General features: G+C 33.2%; 1 protein-coding gene across 1 annotated transcript in view; it reads right to left on the bottom strand.

Annotated features, from left to right (window-relative positions):
- Positions 1 to 25: 25 nt before the first annotated feature.
- LOC134690154 (kinase D-interacting substrate of 220 kDa-like) overlaps positions 26 to 21,152 on the bottom strand; it is a 45,163-nt gene continuing 24,036 nt past the window's right edge. The window contains exons 11-13 of the mRNA XM_063550131.1: positions 8,772 to 9,029; positions 3,502 to 3,951; positions 26 to 216 (exon numbers count right to left, since the gene is read on the bottom strand). Coding sequence (XP_063406201.1) covers positions 26 to 216; positions 3,502 to 3,951; positions 8,772 to 9,029 — 899 coding nt within the window. The remainder of the gene's footprint in view (positions 217 to 3,501; positions 3,952 to 8,771; positions 9,030 to 21,152) is intronic.

Below are 21,152 nucleotides of genomic sequence, written 5' to 3'. Positions count from 1 at the left end.
CACCATGGTCCTGTACAAATAAACACTAACATCTGACAAAATTGGCAATTTTCAATACCTCTTGTACATCAGAGATCAAAGCATCTTTCCAAGTGCCAACAATAACTATCGGTGGATCAAGATCATCTGATGTTTTCTCGATGACATCAGATTTATGTCCATCCTTTTCCAGTCTACTGTAACAATGTATAGAATCCATCCACAATTGGAATAAATCTACAAAGAAATGTGTATAAGAATTCTTATCACCATTCATTAAAGTCTTATGTGGTATGATTGATATGAGACAACAATTCACCAAAGAACAACTGACCAGAAGACTAGTCATCCTTTTCAGGTTTTAACAGATAACAAGAATGTAGAAAAGATATACAATTCACAAAATAATAGTTATTACAAGGTAACAAACTGTCTGGCTAAACAAACTTTTCTCAACTTTTAAAATGATCTGTGTCAATCATTTCCATCTATCAATTGATTATTGACCTTTTTATTTAAGTATAATTTTATTTTGGATGTAACACATCTTCTGATTGGCTGACGTTGTTTTGTTTATCAGTTCATAGACATAATTTTGTCATGAGACAGTGATGTCACCAACGGTTTTTCATGATTTACTCCAGTTTAAAATGGAATTAAGAATTAAATTATAAGAAATGACTGTACTATTTTGTCTGCCTATTCGAAATAACATAAACAAAAATGTGGAGCACACTTTAAAATAACCCGCTACGCCAGTTATTCAGCGTGCACCACATTTTTTATGCTATTTCTGCATAGACAAAGAAAATATTACAGTCATTCCTTAAATGAATGAAAGACCCCTGTCAATCAGATCTTCCAATGAGTCAATAAACAATATAAAACTGAACTCTCACTAACAGTGAATAGCAAGATTATCTGGATAGTAGAAACCTTCTGTGAACAACTGACGTTTAAATTATCCGCCTTTAAATGAAATACAGACATTTTAATTTTACTATATATATATACAACTCGTCCAAACATCAACCCAACAATGTTAGATCAGTAAATTTGCTTTCGCAAATTTTTGGTTCTTCCCTCGCCGGGATTCGAACCCATGCTACTGTGATATCGTGACACCAAATCGCCTGCACTGCAGCCGTCCCGCTAGACCACACGACCACCTGGGCTCTCATTAAAAGAGCTTTCGGTGGCCATATGTTACCTTTCCACGTCAGTTTTAATCTAGCGGCGTACTACAGTACATGATATATAAGGCATGAAGATGTTATTGATACAGATCAGCAGTGCAGGCGATTTGGTGTCACGATATCACAGTAGCATGGGTTCGAATCCCGGCGAGGGAAGAACCAAAAATTTGCGAAAGCAAATTTACAGATCTAACATTGTTGGGTTGATGTTTGGACGAGTTGTATATACATTATGTACACAGCCATGTATCACCATCATTGATGGCGATCCGATGGATACATCTGTTGTAGGGTTGTCACTGACTCAGACGTACTTATATATATATATATATATATATATCATCAAAATCATTGTCAAACATAATTATTTCAAATGTAATTAAAGTCCATTGTTCCATCATGGTTTTCTGGCAGATTGGCTTTTAATTGCATTTTTCCATGATGGCAAACATGTATATATACTGTCTCTTTTTGTCTGAAAATGTCTTAATTCTTTTGAGTTTGTCTTACTAATTTGGTGTGTCTGAGACACTTTTGTAGATACACATGATTAACCTTCATCAGGAATGCTCAAATTCCAAGATTTGAATGCCAAAGATGTATTAGATCTAAACATGTTCAGAGCTAAAAGGCACATAATAAATAGAAAATTTCATCAAAGGTGAACTTTGATTGATGAAAATGGAACCTTGATAATTTCTTAATTTATCAAAACACTTAGGAAAGTTATAAATCATGTTTTTCATCAAGTTTAATTCAGAATTTTTTGAAAATGTCTCATTTTTTCTGAATGTGTTAGAACTATGTTCCAGAATTGATGTAAGACAGATTAAGAATTTTGTCATTAACACTATAAAGTCTAAAGTATCTGAACAATTTTAGAAAAATTGCTAAAATACATCAATTCAATAAAAAGAAGATTTCGAAAACATTTGATTTGCGTTATTAGCAAAGGGATTTACAAAACTTTGTATATCACAATTGACATGATTGCAAAAAGTTAATTTAAAATAAGATTTCAAATATTGTAACACAATTAAGTTAGAATTTTTTATTCCCTGTCAGCCCTGAAATTCACACAAAAAACAGTTTCAGTTCAATGCTTTTTAACACTCAACATTATCTAATTTATAAACAAATCATGATTTGGACGTGTAATCATACATTACAATCCATAAATACCATACTCTGAGAAAACTTGATAAGACATTTAATGTGAGTACAAATTTGTCAATGCCATCATTTATAATTTATGACTTATTAGTTTGAATGTCCTTTTTGACCCATGGCGCGGTGCCCTTCTTTTCTGGGCTAACGAGACCACTGAAGTTAATATCTTCAGGCATGATGAAAAAAGATGCGGAAACTGATTTATTTGGGTCAATTTTCCTAAGGACCATAACTCTGCACAAATCATCAGACCAGAACAAACAAGTCCAAGGACCATAACCTGCACAAAATCATCAGATCCGAACAAAATTCACAGTTGATCTGATCATGATAACATTGTATACCAATTATCAATTTAATATCTTCAAAAAGAAAAAAAGAAGCGGAAAACTGAATATTTGAGTGAATGGACAAAATCATCAGAACAGAACAAAGTTTGAACTTGATCTGTAACTTATCATGATGAAAATATATACCAAATATCAAATCAATATTTCCAAGCATGGTCGGTCGGACCGATGGAAGGACGGACGGACGGATAGACAAACAGACAGACATAATGCAAACCTTAAGTCCCTTTCGACTTCGTCAGTATGGGACTAATAACTATGCATTTGGCAGAACCATCAATGATAACAGAACAGGCAAAACCTACTTCAGCTAAGGTAACCATTAAACCTGGCATTCTCGTCGTACCAGACGAAAACTTTAAACCATAAGTCATTTGTGTACAAGATTTGGATTGTCCAACTGGTCTATAGATATAGCTACCTTATGGAAGATATAGAATCACTGACCAGTATCATATACATATAACAGATGTGGGACTGATACATTTGTTCTTTAAACAAAAGCTTAAATTAGCTCTTTAACGTTTGAATTAGGTTTTGGATTTTCAAAATTTTTTCATCAAGCATCACCATCATCACCGAAGAGACATTCGTTGTTGAAGGAATGCATATTTGGATTTGCATTGGTACAGTAAATCAAATTTATTGACTGATTGTTTTACATATTTTCTTCTGTACTCATATTACTTGGAGCGAAAGTGGGTATATAGTTCTTGACATCTATTTGAATCTTAAGCTAAGTAAAAATAAAATGAAATGTTAAACATTTTAATTCTCACTTATCGTATCTATATATGAAATTTTACCTTGTGCTTCTTTGTCGCCAGCCTCATTGAGTTTTGTAACAACAAGATAAATTGCATCTGGGGATAAAAAGGTTTGATGTGTATGGTAAAATTCTTCATCTCCTGCAAAATCCCACAAAAATATTGTGGCATACTTCTGTTTGTCATGTAAATCTACATTAGATTTAAGCATGGTTTCAATATCCTTTTTTGCCTGTTCTAATGATTGGTTTGGTTGCTGCGAGGTTACTGGAGGTTCAACTTGAGATTCAGTGGTTACTAGAGGTGTCATTATTTTAGGCTGCTGATATACTGTCCCTGATTTCTTTGATTCATCAAAACTTGTTGCTGGTGTGTTGTCCTTAATAGCAATGTGGGATGCTACTGGTTGCTCTATTGTTCCTTTGTCCTGAAGTTTTTCCTCGTATTCTTTCAATAGTCTTGCATGAATTTCAGTTTCTTCATAGTTTCCTATCAATAGAAAATAAAATAATTAGCTTTTTTCCCTTCTTTCTGATATTGTGTCTAAGGGAGATCGGGTGTAGAAAACAACTGGTCTACATCTTTATTGAAATATGCGATTTTGAGATACTATAGTAATTCATTTGTAGGATTTTTCACCTAAAAATGTGTTTTATCTTATAATTAAAACTGTTTCAACATATAATCAAAGTGCTGGAAAGCACCTGTGGAAAGTTTGCAACGGTAGATTGTAATATTTCAAATAGGTTGTAAATGTGTAGATTGCGTGGTTAACTTCTTTTCCTACTTAAAAAAAACCCCAACTTTATACAAGAAATAAGTGTAACAGGATGCTGCTACGAAGTCTCCATCCAAACAAAGCTCTCAAAATTAGTCATTCCCACGGTCGCCTGACATTGGGCAAAGTCCAATACAAATTGGTCTGGTCTAGTAAAGTGATATTCACAAGTGACGTCTAGGTATTACATTTGTAAGTCATTCAAATCTTCTTTAAATCATGTACAGTAATATTCATGATTTAGGGGTGGGGATCTAGACAGTTTACAAGTTCTCGAACATGCAGGAGGTTACTAAGGGGTAAGAGTGACCCTAGGGGACTAGACTTTGATTTCATCTGATTTGTTTTATTATTCCGTACAAGAATATATGTTTTCAGTGTGGGGGTGTGGGGATTTTGACAGTTTTCAAGTTTCGAAAAGAAGGGGTGGATCTTGACTGTTTACAATTTCTCAAAACAGGATGGGGTGGGGTGACACCGAGGGACTCTCCTAATATTTCATTTTATTCGTTTTATTGTCCAATACAAGAATATATATGGTTTAGGGATGGGGATCTCAACCGTTTACAAGTTCTAAAACATGAGGGGGTGGGGATGACCCAGAGGGACTCCCACTATATTTCATTTGATTTGTTTTGTTGCCACATACAAAAATATATATGGTTTAGGGGTGGGGATTTCAACCATTTACAAGTTTTCAAAAAGAAAGGGGTGGGGTGACTGACCCTCTGGAGGTCCTCTATATTTCAATTGATTTATTTCATTGTCTTATACAAAAATATATATGTTTTATGGATGGGGATCTCAACTGTTAGCAAGTTCTCAAACAGCAAGGGGTTGGGAGTGACGGCAGGGGACTCGCCTTTTATTTCATTTGATTTGTTTTATTGTACTGTATAAGAGTATATATGGTTTAGGGGTGGAGATCTTGACTGTTTTTAAGTTCTCAAACATGAGGGGTTGGTTGGGGTGACCCCATGGATTCAACTTAAAATTTAATTTGATTTATGGTCCTGTGATCATTACTGAAAACCATGTGTGTCTGTCACTTATTGTTTTCAAGTTAAAGTCATTTGAAAATTTATTAAAAAAATCCAAAAAAAATGCCATAGGGTTCTATAGTTTATTCATCCCTTCTGTTGGCCACTGAAAATACACCTTGATAGACCACAAGAAAAAAAGCAATAAGAACTGAGCAAAAACTTTGTTTAGGAGTCTTAATTGCAAGTAGTATAAGTACGAATTTTGTTATGGTCCGATTTTCTAATGCCGAATATGTAAAAGACCGAGTTTGTTGTGGGCCGAGATGAGATGAGATACATGAGATACCATGATACTTTCGATACTCTCGGGATTTTATGTTTAATGTATTCATTAAACATTTGTAAAAATCGTAGTCAGCGTCGAAAAATGTTCATTCATGCAATATTTTAAACACAGTATTAATTTTCAATTCAACCGTAGAAAAGGTAGGAAACCTTTGAAACCGGGATTAGGTGTAACACCACTAATTCAGGCCCGGCCAGAAAGCACATACCAGAAAGTAGTACATATTTAACACAAAATAGTTCCTACGCATGAGTGTAACTTTCAAAATATGTAGAATATTTAGGTATTTTTGGTATCAAATGAAAGCTGAAGGACTTGTGATCATTGTAGAACACTTTTGGACTTTTAGTTTTGAATATTAAAAGAACTGCACCAAATTTTAAAAAGAGGGTACATTTTGTCTGTTTGTCAGATCTGAAGTACCTGTTTTGGTACATCTGAACTTCCGGGAACCAGTTCTTTCTTATATGCCATGCAAGGTATGTTGATTTTTTCAGTACAAGACACCATAAAGTGTTGCTTTGAAATGCAATGATTGCCACTTTATTTGAACTTAAAATAAAAGAGGTGTGCCTTTTTGAAACGGAGGAATTTAACATAGAAAGCAATGGGACCATGAATTAGGGGTGTACTTCCATTATAGTACTCCTGTTGGGAGGCACACATATATGGATCTGACGCATGTCTGGAGAATACCGATAAAAACATAACGTAGAAAATGCTGTTTTGTGTGTATATTGATTTTACTGTCCGCGTAGCCCAGATCCGCGTAGTAATATTTGTGGTTGTCATTTTCAAAACGAAGTTGAACTATTTGATTTATCAATGAAAATTCATTTACATTTTAATTCAAGCTGTATGCTATCAAAATAGAAGAGAGCAAAGTTTCAAAAGCATCTTTCTATTATTAGTTTTCAAACAACAATAATACATTATCTAGAAGTAGGACACACTTCCTAAAGTAAAATAGTCTTTCTCTCGATCTTTACATATTTTGTTTGGTAGCAAGAAAACAAGTTCTGCCACCAAAATTTTTCATTTTATTTTAAAAATTTCTATCGTCTAGTTTACTTTCTATCATTCAAAATTAGTTTTCACTGTTTTTAAAATCTGTAGAAAATCCGACAATTTTGTTCAACCTGAAGCTTGAAAAAAAGTCCTGTGACCTATACTTTCTATTAAAATTTTGAAAAAAAGCATGATAATGATAAAACTACATTTTGGCTACTAATTTAAAAAATCCATCGAATTTAATTTAGACCCTTATCACCCCAAAGAAAACTGTTTATTTAGTGAAAGGTATAAAATAAGCAATAAACAGTTACAGAATAAAATTTTGGCATGTTGTTCCACATTGAAACAGCTGTTCTTACAAATAAGGTAATAATTTTCAAAAAAATGAAGATCCAAATTTCTGGAAGGATCAGCAAAAGTTGTCTTTCTGTCAGGCCTGTGTCTGACAGAAAGAAATTCAGTTTAACAAACTATGTATAGGGGTCTAGGTAAGGGACAGATGAACTTGAAAGATTGCATACACTAAAATGTCAAGCCTGTGTCTGACAGAAAGAAATTCAGTTTAACAAAGTATGTATAGGGGTCAAGGTTAGGGACAGTTGAACTTAAAAGATTGCATATACTGAAATGACTAGGCTATGTAACTGATATGATTGAATTTGATATTGAATGTCTTTAAGATTTATAACTGATTGATTGTTGTATGTTTAGGACGAGAACAAATTAACAAGAAATGTTACCTTCTAACAGGTCACATACAGACCCATTAAAGTGTTGTTACAATGTTAATGTACAGAGGGCTTTGAATTCTCTCTACAAGAACTATTTGAATTAACGTCACCATTCTGACTGGTCAGGCTGCAAAGGAGTAGGTCCGGCAAGGCCCCTTTTTGGCCCCAAAATATAGCAGTTTTACATAATTGTTAAAATGTAAACTTATAGTTATCTATTGGACAGTAAAATGTTTCTGCTACATAAATATGAGCTGTTTTTGACCATACAATACACAAATATCGGGTAATAGCACCATTAAGTCATACTAAACTACTGAAAACTTCACAATTATATCATTTCAGTTAAATTTTAGACAGTTTTCGTGTAAAACAAAAGTGGCCGCATTCGTTTTTATCCTTAATATTGAAATGTAAGTTGTATTTTATGATAACACATAACATATATAAAGGTTGAGGATTAACACGGATGCGGCCACTTTCATTTTTGACAAATACCATCTGCAAAGTGACATTTTTCAGCATATTTGGTAGATTTTTCATATTTCAGCTTGAATCGGTGTGTTTTTTATGACTAAATCAGTTAAAATATTTCACAAAACTGATTGGTTCAAATAAAATAGACAAGTAAGTGTTTAAAAAGTGGTCAAAATCTTTCGTAAGATGAACTTGAAATTTGAGGCGAAAAATGGTCCTTACCGGACCTTCTCCTTTATTCATTCCACATAGCCGAACGGACAACCCACTTTGGCATGGGTTTCAATGCCCGTCAGATGTAGACAAATTTTAGAGATTACCTTATTTCTATACCCCAGTCATTTCTAGGGTTAATGTCCTAATACAGGTATAAAATAAGCTTTGCACAATAAATGATACATGAAAATTAGGTCAAAGTCAAATAAACCCATTCAGATGGACATGTACCCTTGCAATTGTTCTATACACCACGTATAGTTGACTCATTACTTAAAGTATCTAAACATAGATCTAATCATGAAAAGGTATGTGACCCAAAGAAAAGGAGGTCAAGCTTAGTTGAACCCTACCAAAAAGAAGATGACATGGTACCTTTAGTATCTCAGAAAAGGAAATAATCAGGAAACTACAGAGCCTAAAACAACATATATATTCCAGACTGAAATCTCAGATGATTAGGCATCAGTGAACCAGATAATGACAAACCAGCCCTTTATTCTTTTGAAATCTAGAGCTTTATAAAAGAGTTAATATGGCCACTGCCGCTCGGAAAGCATCCTTCTGTCTTAGGAGGTACAATAAGACATTCACCTGACATAAGACTTGCAAAGGCCTGTTGTTTTCAATTGCATCCACAGGTGTTCATATTTAAAGTTACATTTTGTCAATACAGATCTGATCGTAAAATGAAGTATGTTGGAATTGATTGATTCATAGTTTCAAAACTTTTGTTATATTTGTTTTAACTTTTAACATCATACCATCTAATTTATTCCATATTCCATCATCAGACATTGCTTTGCATTTTATTTTATGAATTTCTATTCCATTTGTACTGGTAACATCTGTATTATCTTCACCAAACAATCTTTTAATCAATGAAGTCTTTCCCGCCCCTTTCTTTCCAACTACTACTAAACGTATGCCTCTCTTTTTCTCAGAGCCTGACTCAAGTAATTTAAGGTACAATTCGACAGATCTCTTGTCTGTCATTAATCTTATTTCAGTTGGAACTTCATCTACAAAGTCAAAGATATAAAGTTATTTTAATGAAAAAAATACTATTTTACACAATTTATTATAATCAAGTATTTTCTATTATCATGATTATGCACCTTTTTCATTGTTTGTAAATATTAAATATTTAGTTTTTAGCAAAATTAGATGATTAAATAAATAATTAAGGGCCCTTTTGAACCTGAGTAACAGTCAGGTGAGGATTTTTGTTGAAGGCTTCATTGTGACTTTGTCGATTATGTCCTTTTCAAAAGTAATTTACTGTAAAGTTATCTAACATGTATTTTTATGGATCTCGAAGTGACCACAATTTTAAAATGGCTTTCCCATTTTACAGTGAAAATGTGTGGCAATTCATGATTATCATAGTATTTGTAAAATTACTATGCCAAATATATTTCATAATTTGTTGATATGAATACAAGCATAAAGCGTTTATATAAAGTAAAACAGTTGCATAGATTACTTTAGTCATATTTGGCACAACTTTTTAGAACTTTGGATCCTCAATGCTCTTCAACTTTGTACTTGTTTGGATTTATAAATATTTTAATTTGAGCGTCACAGATGAGTCTTATGTAGAGATAGTTATGAAAGGTACTATGATTATAATTTAGTACGCCAGACGCGCGTTTCGTCTACATAAGACTCATCAGTGACGCTCATATCAAAATATTTGTAAATCCAAACAAGTACAAAGTTGAAGAGCATTGAGGATCCAAAATTCCAAAAAGTTGTGAGAAGGATACAACATTTGTATATGCATATTAAAATGGTTGAAAGAATAAAATGAAAAACTATAGTCATTGAATAAAAATTTGTAAGGGTTCCGCGGAACCCAGTGTCTCGCCTACTTTTGCTGAAATTCAAAGGCTCAACAAAATGAGGAAAAAAATCAATAAAAATATTCCTCTTGATACTATCTTTTGATTTTATGAAGCTTCTGTCCAAGTTTAGTAAAAATCCAGGATAGTTTATGAATCTAATAAATGTTTAAAAACTTTAACTGCAGACTGTATGTTATGTTAACTGGAAGAAAACTTAGTCCATTTATAAGTAAAATACAGATATACAGGTACAAAATATTATCAAAATTTCCTTCTAAATACTAGCTTATGATCTTAAACAAGCTTCTGTCTAAGTTTGGTACAAATTAAAAGTAGCAAAAGAAAGTATTTATTTTTTTTAAATTTAACCACAGAGTGAACATGTTATTTCCTGGCAGAAAATCTAAGTCCATTTAAAAGTAAAATACGGAAAAAATGGATTTACTTTTTTACAAAATTTCCTTATGCATATTATTTTTTTATCATAAACTAGCTTCTGTCTAAGTTTGGTACACTCCCAGGATAGTTTAAGAAAATTATTAAAATTTTAAAAACTTGAACCACAGAGTGAATGTACTATGTTTCCCTGCAGAAAAACTAAGTCAATGTATAAGTAAAATACGGATAAAATGGAATTTTATTTTTACAAAATTAACATTTGGATACTATATTATGATCATAAACAAGCTTCTGTCCACGTTAAGAAGTAATCCAGTATAGTTTATGAAAGTTATTAAAATTTCAAAAACTTTAATCACAGAGTGAATATAATGTTTCCCTGCAGAAAAACTAAGTCCATTTATAAGTAAAATACGGAAAAATGGAATTTTATTTTTACAAAATTTAATTCTGGATACTATCTTATGATCATAAACAAGCTTCTGTCCACGTTTGGAAGTAATCCAGTATAGTTTAAGAAAGTTATTAAAATTTCAAAAACTTTAACCACAGGGTGAATATTTGTGGACGCCGCCGACGCCGACGCCGACGGAATGTAGGATCGCTTAGGCTCGCTTTTTCGACAAAAGTCGAAGGCTCGACAAAAATCAGTTAAAATAAAAGTGCATATAGTCTCCCTAATTCCAACAACCATGTAAATGAAATAAAAACTTTACATATTTATGATCCAACCCGCTTTCATGAATTTACCTTCCTCAGCTAGCGCAATGATTAAGTAAAGTGTAAACATGGTAAAGAGTTAATTGATCCTAGCATAGTGATTTAATTCACAGGTATATTCTTTTCTATATATTAGGCCAATTAAAATTAATTGCTAGATTTTCATCCCCGCCCGCCCCTCTGAAATCGTCCCGCGCCGATTTTTTTTATTTAACAAAAATATGATTTCCGGATTTTGTTCATGTCCGTTACTGGGAACCATCGATAATTTCATTTCATTCAAAACTTCCTGTTTCAAATTTCTTTTTTGTATTTCTTCGAGTAATCTAACGAAAATGATTAAGTCGACACATTCTGCTGCTCTATGATGACAATATCATCTACCGAGAGTAGAGATTGATAACGAGAAGGGCATGAAATATTCGAGTTACAAGTAAAACGCCTTGTCTTTGAAAGCAAATTGCGGTAGTCACAAGTGAATCAAAAAACGGTGTTTTTTTTTTTTATTTATTATTTACACAATGACTTTGTGTCAGGAAATTTGGACTGTGAATGATACCCAGAGCGCAAGAATCATAGAACAAATTGGTACAAAACACATGACTGGATTAAAGAAATTGACACAAGCACTAACTTGTTTGATTTATGACCTTATATTGAGAAAAAAGTCGATAAACACACCGCTGATTTTAATTATAAAAAGCCCTTATATTTACCCATGGCTGTTGTTTTTGTTAACAAACAGCAAACACCCACTGTAAATGTCCCAACACCTTCAATTTAGTCATTAAACTACTACTTTTTGGTTAAGGTCATGTTTTGCATCATATTAATTACTTTCAACACTGAGTTTACATTTTATTCTGTACTCATAATACTTGTGTTGCATACAATTGTACCAATACATTTTATTGGTTTTATGGGGACTACAAATCATTCTTAGAAAGAAAAATAAATTTGGTATAGGTACAATGTATAGTCCAACTAAAGAGAGCATTTCTCTTCTTTTTGATGTATACTATAAATAGGTTTCTGAAGCGGCAATTACATGTATAACAGTGGTTGTCAATCAGGGATTTTTATTTAAAAGTTTAAAAAATAGTGTAGGATTCCTTATACAGCCTGTATAAATATTAGACAAGCTGGTTTTGCACTAGCATATATACCCCGCGGTATGAAGAACTCGTGACAAGGGTTTCATATGAAATAAAATTTAAAAAATAAAATCTTCCCACCTGCCCCATTTTTTTCAAAAAATCTACTAATTAATTTTAGTTGGCCTTAGAATAATTACAACAGACAGACTAGTAAAGACATGAAGCTTATTTCTAAATTACAATAGTCACAAGTAAACGCAATAGGGTCTATACACATTATACATTGTTTTATTTACGATTCATGGACCTTGTCAGACAAAAAACAAAAACAGCCTATATATAAGGGTGTGGATGGAGTATACAGAATAGAGAACAATGGCCAAAAAAAATAGAGAAAAATAGGCAAAAACTACAGAATAATTGGGCCAACATTAAAAATATCTTTGTTTCCCCTCCCCGACTGAGGTTATCAGGGTATGGGTAGGTAGGTAGGCAAATTATTTTATTTTATTTCTTTATATATTATTTTTCTATATTGAACTTTTACAAAATTCAACAGGTAAAATAAGTCAAGAAAGTGGGGTATTCCCTGTATTCAATGTACATTCAAATTTTCTGGTGTTAAAAACAGTATACAGGGACCTCCTTTTTTCCTATTTATTTTATGGTATGCAATCTTCAAAAGCACACATTCTTCATGTGATAACAATGTTTAATGAAAGCAAGTGTTTAATTAGTTAAAAATCAAGCTTATCTCAAGTCTAATTTGATGCATAACTCACATGAACAAAACAATTCCTGTGTTCACCAATCCATACCTTGATCATCAATTATGAGATGACAAAAAGATATGTTTATAATGACTTGGGAATTAAAATTCAATGAATAAAAATTTTCAATAGAAGTGAACATAATTCAGTTATGTTCAGTTACACCTGGATCATGCAGCTTGGTCAATTAATTCCTAAACAAAAGATTTGTATGTGTTTTCGAGTTCTAGAAAAAAACAAGGCTTCACTTATTCATGTTTTGTTGTTCCTAGAATACTTTGAGTATTTACAAATTCAACTGATGCAGTTATAACGTAAAACGTGCCCTTTTGTAAATTTCATGCCATAAATTGAAAAATAAAAACACATTTAAACTGGTCATGTTTACACCAGAACGCAGGGAATTCACGTATCCAACATTTGAATTGTGCCTAAATTGTTTGAAGTCGAAGACAAAGTAGATTGATTTAAAATCACGATTCAGACCATTTTTACTCAAAGATTTTACCCTTTAAACAAGAACTGAGGTAAAACACAAAGCCAATCAATATGCACTCAGTGGGATGAAAGATTCTTCAGATTTTTTATTTTCAAATATCACCCTTGCACACAACACAAATCGTGTGACAAGGCATTATGTTTGTTTTCCTTGATTCCGAATCATATAGACGCTTCAATGCAAAAATGTCTTGATTTAAAACGCTTGTTGACTACATCGGAAAGGTATGACAAAAAAAACAACGCACGTTTACTACCATTCGGCAATCCTCGGTATAATCCGCTACTCTCCTTCTCGACCGAGTTGAGACGAATGGTTTACTACAGCATCGGAAAGATATCACCAATCAAAGCGCTGTAAGCACTGTATGCAGTTAACCAAAAACCAAGGCAAACATAATTAAAAATAAAAAACTGTGGCAATGTTGCTTCAACTTTTTTTAAAGATTTAAAAGAACAAACATTAAACATTCATATATAATTGTACATTTATGTTCATTTGATGAATTAATCATTAAGGCAAATAATTCATATTTTATCAAGGTTTTCAATAGCAGTGGCCCCACGAACTCCACCTATATTTCATATGATTTGTTATATTATCCCATACATGAATATATATGGTTTAGGGGAACTTGACCGTTACCAAGTTTATGTATTTTTTGTCTCTTGTGGATAGTTGTCTCATTGGCAATCATACCACATCTTTTTTTTTTATATAAGAAACTTCCAGCTATTTTAACTGACCTATCAAAATTGAGAAGAAAACAAGAAGTACTGTTACGAAGTCTCCCAAACAAAGCTCCCATAACTCGCCATTCATATGGTCCCATGTTCATTTGATTTGATTTTTTGTCCCATACAAGAATATATATGGCTTACGGGTTGGGATCTCCACCATTTACAAGTATTCAAACAAGAGGGGGAGGGGATGACCCCAGGGACTTTACCTATATTTCATTTGATTTGTTTTATTGTCCCCTACAAGAATATATATGGATTAGGGGTGGGGATGTTGACCATTTGCAAGTTTTCAAACAAGAGGGGGTGGGGTGACCCCCTCAGGACTTCCCTTTTATATCATTTCATTTGTTTTATTATCCCCTACAAGAATATATATGGTTTAGGGGTGGGGATCTGGACCGTTTACAAGATAAAAACATATTCTCAAATTGAACAGAGTGGGGGCAACCCCAAGGAACTTCCCTTTAACTTCATTTGATTAGCCAAATCATCCTATACAAGAATATATATGGTTTAGGGGTAGGGATGTTGACCGTTTAAAAGTTTTCAGACAAGAGGGGGTGGGGCGACCCCCTAGGGACTTCCCTTTTATTTCATTTCATTTGTTTTATTGTCCCCACAAGAATATATATATGGTTTAAGGGTGGGGATCTAGACCGTTTACAAGATTTCAAACAAGAGGGGTGACCCCCTCAGGACTTCCCTTTTATTTCATTTTCATTTGTTTTATTGTCCCCTACAAGAATATATATGGTTTAGGGGTGGGGATCGCTTACAAGATAAAAGTACATTCTCAAATTAAACGGGGTGGGGGTGACCCCCAGGAACTTCCATTTCATTTCATTTAATTAGTTTTATTGTACCATTATTATTAGCCAAATTGTCCCATACAAGAATATATATGGTTTAGGGGTAGGGATGTTGACCGTTTACAAGTTTTCAGGCAAGAGGGGGAGGGGCTACCCCCTAGGGACTTCCCTTTTATTTCATTTCATTTGTTTTATTGTCCCCCACAAGAATATTTATGGTTTAGGGGTGGGGATATTGACCGTTTACAAGTTTCCAAACAAGAGGGGGTGAGGTGACCCCCCACAGACTTCCCTTTTATTTCATTTCATTTGTTTTAATGTCCCCTACAAGAATATATATGGTTTAGGGGTGGGGATCTGGACCGTTTACAAGATAATAGCATGTTCCCAAATTGAAGGGGGTGGGGATGACCGCAAGGGACTCCCCCTATATTTTATGTGATTTGTTTGATTGTCCTATAATCATTTCTGAAGACTACATGTATCTATCACTTACAGTTTTCAAGTTATATTCATTAAAAAAATTTAGAAAATAAAATACCATAGGGTTCTTAGTAAACCCCACCCTTCTTTCTGCCCCCCAAAATACCCCTTAATAGACCCCAATGCACAAACAAAAGATTGATGGCTCACCTAGACATATTAGTCTAACATTCTATGAAAGCTTAAGTTAAACTTTGTTTGGGATACTTGAAAATACCCCTTGAAATTGCAGTAATATGTTCAACTTGAAAAGCATTTAACATGCATTACCAACATTTATCACTGATAAAAAAAATTATACTGTTATCAGGATCATATATATATTGTTAGATAAACTGTTCCCAGCTGTAACAATGTATTGGATTTTCACATTAAAATTGGTGTACAAAATATTTTCTGCTTTTTCTTTCTTTTTAATATATGTCTTTTGGTTTTCAATTCTAGTGTTTGTATTTATTTACCATGCATAGATGTATTTTGTCACCTGTCTGGATTTTTTTAGAAGCCAAATCCGGGATTACCCTTATCCGCTTCCGGAATCGAATCCGATATTGTAATCTCGTGGCCATTTTGGTTTCAATGTTGTTTTTGACACATAGTGAGATACGATTTTACTCGGATTTACACATTACTTCTCGGCGATTTTATATATAAAGCTAGCGGTTGAACAAATTGAACATCGCTGTCATGAATAGTAAATGATTAAAAAAAAATTTGAGATCGTTTATTAGGAAACTTTGGTAAAAGTGTTTGCAAGGTTATTTTTCATATTCTTTCAAGGTCCGTCGGGCATGTGCGTAGCTAGTTACCAAGTAGAAAGTCCGACTGCAAAAGTGGAAGGTCACAGACCTCGCTAATTTGAACTTCTGCGTCCAAATTATAAAGATAAGAAAATTTCGTCTACTTTTAAAATCAAAATTGCCGCCAACAGCGTGATCAGTTGAACTTATATACGTAGTTGATTACGTATTGACGACACACAATATTCCTACGACTTTTGCAATTAGGGAAATCTTAACTACTCTTCTGTAGAGATTTTTGGCGATTAGATATTTCATACATTTGTTCTTTGACATCTTAGTCAAAAGCTCAGGGGATAATAAACAACATAAGGATTACTAATGTGCTCTACTTCCTATGTGCAACTTCAAAACTTTTGGGAAAATCGACGATCATTTAAGGTTTTTCTGGTCATTTTTTTTGTAATCCAGAATGAAAAGTATAAAAAAAACTGTCCAATAAGTTACAAATAATATATAGTAGCCAGCTAGATGATAACAATGGCACGTATTTCAGCATTTATTGGGTAGCACACAAATCAAGGGCGCTCGCATAAGGCAGCTTAACTGCCTAAAAACCAACATAGCAACAACAAAAAATTTTGGACAAGAATGGCCGATAAAATTTTTCGAGTCGCGGCAATTTTACCGGGTCAGTAGTGGGAGGGGAAACAAATAATATTTTATTTTTGGCCTTGGGATTACAAATAGAAAGAATAAGTATGGAACATAAATGAGTTAGGTAAAACAATGCGGATTACCAAAATAAATGAACAGAATAAAAGAAATCTAATTACAAAAAGTTGAACTTTAAAATCATTTTAACGAGAAATGTAAACTAGAGGCTCTAAAGAGCCTGTGTCACTCACCTTGGTCTATGTGAATATTAAACAAAGGAAGCAGATGGATTCATGACAAAATTGTGTTTTTTTTTTATGGTGATGTGTTTGTACATCTTACTTTACTAAACAGTCTTGCTGCTTACAATTATCTCTATCTATAATGAACTTGGCCAAGTAGTTTCAGTGGAAAATGTTAATAAAAATTTACAAATTTTATGAAAATTGTTAAAAATTTACTATAAAGGACAATAACTTCTTAGGGGGTCAATTGACCATTTCGGTCATGTTGACTTATTTGTAAATCTTACTTTGCTGAACATTATTGCTGTTTACAGTTTATCTCTATCTATAATAATATTCAAGATTAAATAACCAAAAACAGCAAAATTTCCTTAAAATTACCGATTCAGGGGCAGCAACCCCACAACGGGTTGTCCGATTCATCTGAAAATTTCAGGGCAGATAGATCTTGACCTGATAAACAATTTTACCCCCATGTCAGATTTGCTCTAACTGCTTTGGTTTTTGAGTTATAAGCCAAAAACTGCATTTTACCCCTATGTTCTATTTTTAGCCGTGGCGGCCATTTTGATTTGATGGCCCGGTCACCAGACACATTTTTTAAACTAGATACTCCAAAGATGATTGTGGCCAAGTTTGGATTAATTTGGCTTAGTAGTTTCAGAGGAGAAGATTTTTGTAAAAGATAACTAAGATTTACGAAAAATGGTTAAAAATTGACTATAAAGGGCAATAACTCCTAAAGGGGTCAACTGACCATTTCGGTCATGTTCTCTTATTTGTAAATCTTACTTTGCTGAACATTATTGCTGTTTACAGTTTATCTCTATCTATAATAATATTCAAGATAATAACCAAAAACAGCAAAATTTCCTTATATTACCAAATCAGGGGCAGCAACCCAACAACGGGTTGTCCGATTCATCTCAAAATTTCAGGGCAGATAGATCTTGACCTGATAAACAACTTAACCCAATGTCAGATTTGCTCTAAATGCTTTGGTTTTTGAGTTATAAGCCAAAAACTGCATTTTACGCCTATGTTCTATTTTTAGCCATGGTGGCCATCTTGGTTGGTTTGCCGGGTCAACGGACACATTTTTTAAACTTAATACCCCAATGATGATTGAGGCCAAGTTTGGATTACTTTGGCCCAGTAGTTTCAGAGGAGAAGATTATTGTAAAATTTAACGATGGACGACGGACGCAAAGTGATGGGAAAAGCTCACTTGGCCCTTCGGGTGAGCTAAAAAAGAGCGTTATTTGTATTAGACAAAGAAAATTTCGTTGTTCACGAATATAGTCCCTAGTGTTGACAGTGGGTTACTTGCCATTAATTTTTATACTCCTTCCAAATTTATGTCTCCATGTTTAATGCCTCAAATTGCAAGAAGGGGGGTGAAATTACACTGTAAAAAAAATTGGGTCCAGAATTTTAAAGGAAAGTAGTGATTTGGTTCAGCTGAAAAAGGTTAAAAATTAGCACTTCGGAAGCTGTCAAAAGATTTCAAGAAGCCCTCAACATAAAATTGTCCATATTTTGAGTTAGAGCCGAAGAAGTTTTCTATAATTTTGATATAATTTGTCCCAAAAGTAGTACAACACACTGTTAAAATTTCATTGGGAAAGCGCTGGTGGGATTTTTTAAATTTTCATTTACGTTCTAAAAGAAATGCACTACAAATTAATTGTGGTCTCGGACCATATATTTCCTCAACAAAAGTTGTATTGTGTAGTCTAGACTAGTGTAAACATTTAATTCTAGTATAAAGATGGGTTGTCAGGTTGGCAGGTATTTACTCAGGTGATTGACAGATAACAAATCAAACATGATTTCTTATTTTCATTTACCTGATTATAATATGACGTATTTTATTCCATAGTTGATGTTTTTCTAAAATTGTTTAACATTCCACAGCGGTTTTATACTTTTACTTTAATCCTCACTTATTTTTATAAACTATGGAGTTACATTGTATCACAGATCAAATGTATTCGTTCATTGCATGTAAATTTGTGTTACTTTGTTTCTTGATTGAGTTAAGTCATGCCAATTGATATGTTTTAGTGTGTCTTTCTATGTTGCGATATTACACATGTATTATACTATTCTTTAAACCAGATGCTCCGCAGGGCGTAGCTTTATACGACCGCAGAGGTTGAACCCTGAACGGTTGGGGCAAGTATGGACACAACATTCAAGCTGGATTCAGCTCTAAATTTGGATTGTGATTAAATAGTTGACACAGCATAGGTTTCTGACACAGAATGAATGTATTCAAATGAACTTAAAATTTTTGTTTTCTCTTAGAGCAATTCACTATGGTGTTGAATATTAATCCTCTCAAAAAAATGTTTGAAGAAATTTTCTTTTAATTTATGAAATTTCAAATGAGAAAATTGAACCCAATTTTTTAATCACATCCCCCTTTCCCTTATTCCAAAACTAATTTTAATTAAAATATTCTAATGGAGTTTGCAACAATTACTACTCATTTAAATACATCATAAAATATTAAGATGTAAAAAAACTGCTTGTTATCACTGAATGGTAAAGATTATTTAAATTTATCAGTTGGTAGTAAAAAGTGAATATACATTGTATATTGTATATAACAAAGATTTAAGTTGATTCTGGACAAAGAAAGATAACTCCAATTAAAAAAAAATATTGCAGATATTTCTTGCTTACTATACTGGACAAAGAAAGATAACTCTTAATTAAAAAAAAAATTTGCTATTTCACAATATTGTGAAATTAGATATTTCTTGCCATTGCACAATACTGTGCAATTGAAAAGACTTGCTATTGCACAATACTTAATATAATAATTTTAGATCCTGATTTGGACCAACTTGAAAACTGGGCCCATAATCAAAAATCTAAGTACATGTTTAGATTCAGCATATCAAAGAGGTCCAAGAATTTAATTTTTGTTAAAATCAAACTTAGTTTAATTTTGGACCCTTTGCACTTTAATTTAGACCAATTTTAAAACTGGACCAAAAATTAAGAATCTACATACACAGTTAGATTTGGCATATCAAAGAACCCCAATTATTCAATTTTTGATGAAATCAAACAATGTTTAATTTTGGACCTCGATTTGGGCCAACTTGAAAGCTGGGCCAATAATCAAAAATCTAAGTACATTTTTAGATTCAGCATATCAAAGAACTCCAAGGTTTCATTTTTTGTTAAAATCAAACTAAGTTTAATTTTGGACCCTTTGGACCTTAATGTAGACCAATTTGAAAACGTGACCAAAAATTAAGAATCTACATACACAGTTAGATTCGGCATATTAAAGAACCCCAATTATTCAATTTTGATGAAATCAAACAAAGTTTAATTTTGGACCCTTTGGGCCCCTTTTTCCTTAACTGTTGGGACCAAAACTCCCAAAATCAATACCAACCTTCCTTTTATAGTCATAAACCTTGTGTTTAAATTTCATAGATTTCTATTTACTTATACTAACGCTATGGTGCGAAAACCAAGAAAAATGCTTATTTGGGTCCCTTTTTGGCCCCTAATTCCTAAACTGTTGGGACCGAAACTCCCAAAATCAATACCAACCTTCCTTTTGTGGTCATAAACATTGTGTTTAAATTTCATTGATTTCTATTAACTTTAACTAAAGCTATTGTGCGAAAACCAAGAATAATGCTTATTTGGGCCCTTTTTTGGCCCCTAATTCCTAAACTGTTGAAACAAAAACTCCCAAAATCAATCCCAACCTTTCTTTTGTGGTCATAAACATTGTGTAAAAATTTCATAGATTTCTATTAACTTAAACTAAAGTTGTAGTGCGAAAACCAAGAAAATGCTTATTTGGGCCCTTTTTGGCCCCTAATTCCTAAAATGTTGGGACCAAAACTCCCAAAATCAATACCAGTCTTCCTTTTATGGTCATAAACCTTGTGTTAAAAGTTCATAGATTTCTATTCACTTTTACTAAAGTTAGAGTGCGAAAACTAAAAGTATTCGGACGACGACGACGACGACGACGACAACGACGACGACGACGCCAACGTCGCAGCTACATTAAGGACGCAATTTTGTAAATTTGACGAAAAAAGGGGGGTGAAAACGGAATTGTCAGAATCGGCTTAATGTCAAATATTTCATAGTCG

This window comes from Mytilus trossulus, chromosome 11 (genome assembly GCF_036588685.1).
Source record: "Mytilus trossulus isolate FHL-02 chromosome 11, PNRI_Mtr1.1.1.hap1, whole genome shotgun sequence".
NCBI classification, from domain to species: Eukaryota; Metazoa; Mollusca; class Bivalvia; order Mytilida; family Mytilidae; genus Mytilus; species Mytilus trossulus.
This window is presented reverse-complemented; position numbering and strand designations above follow the sequence as displayed.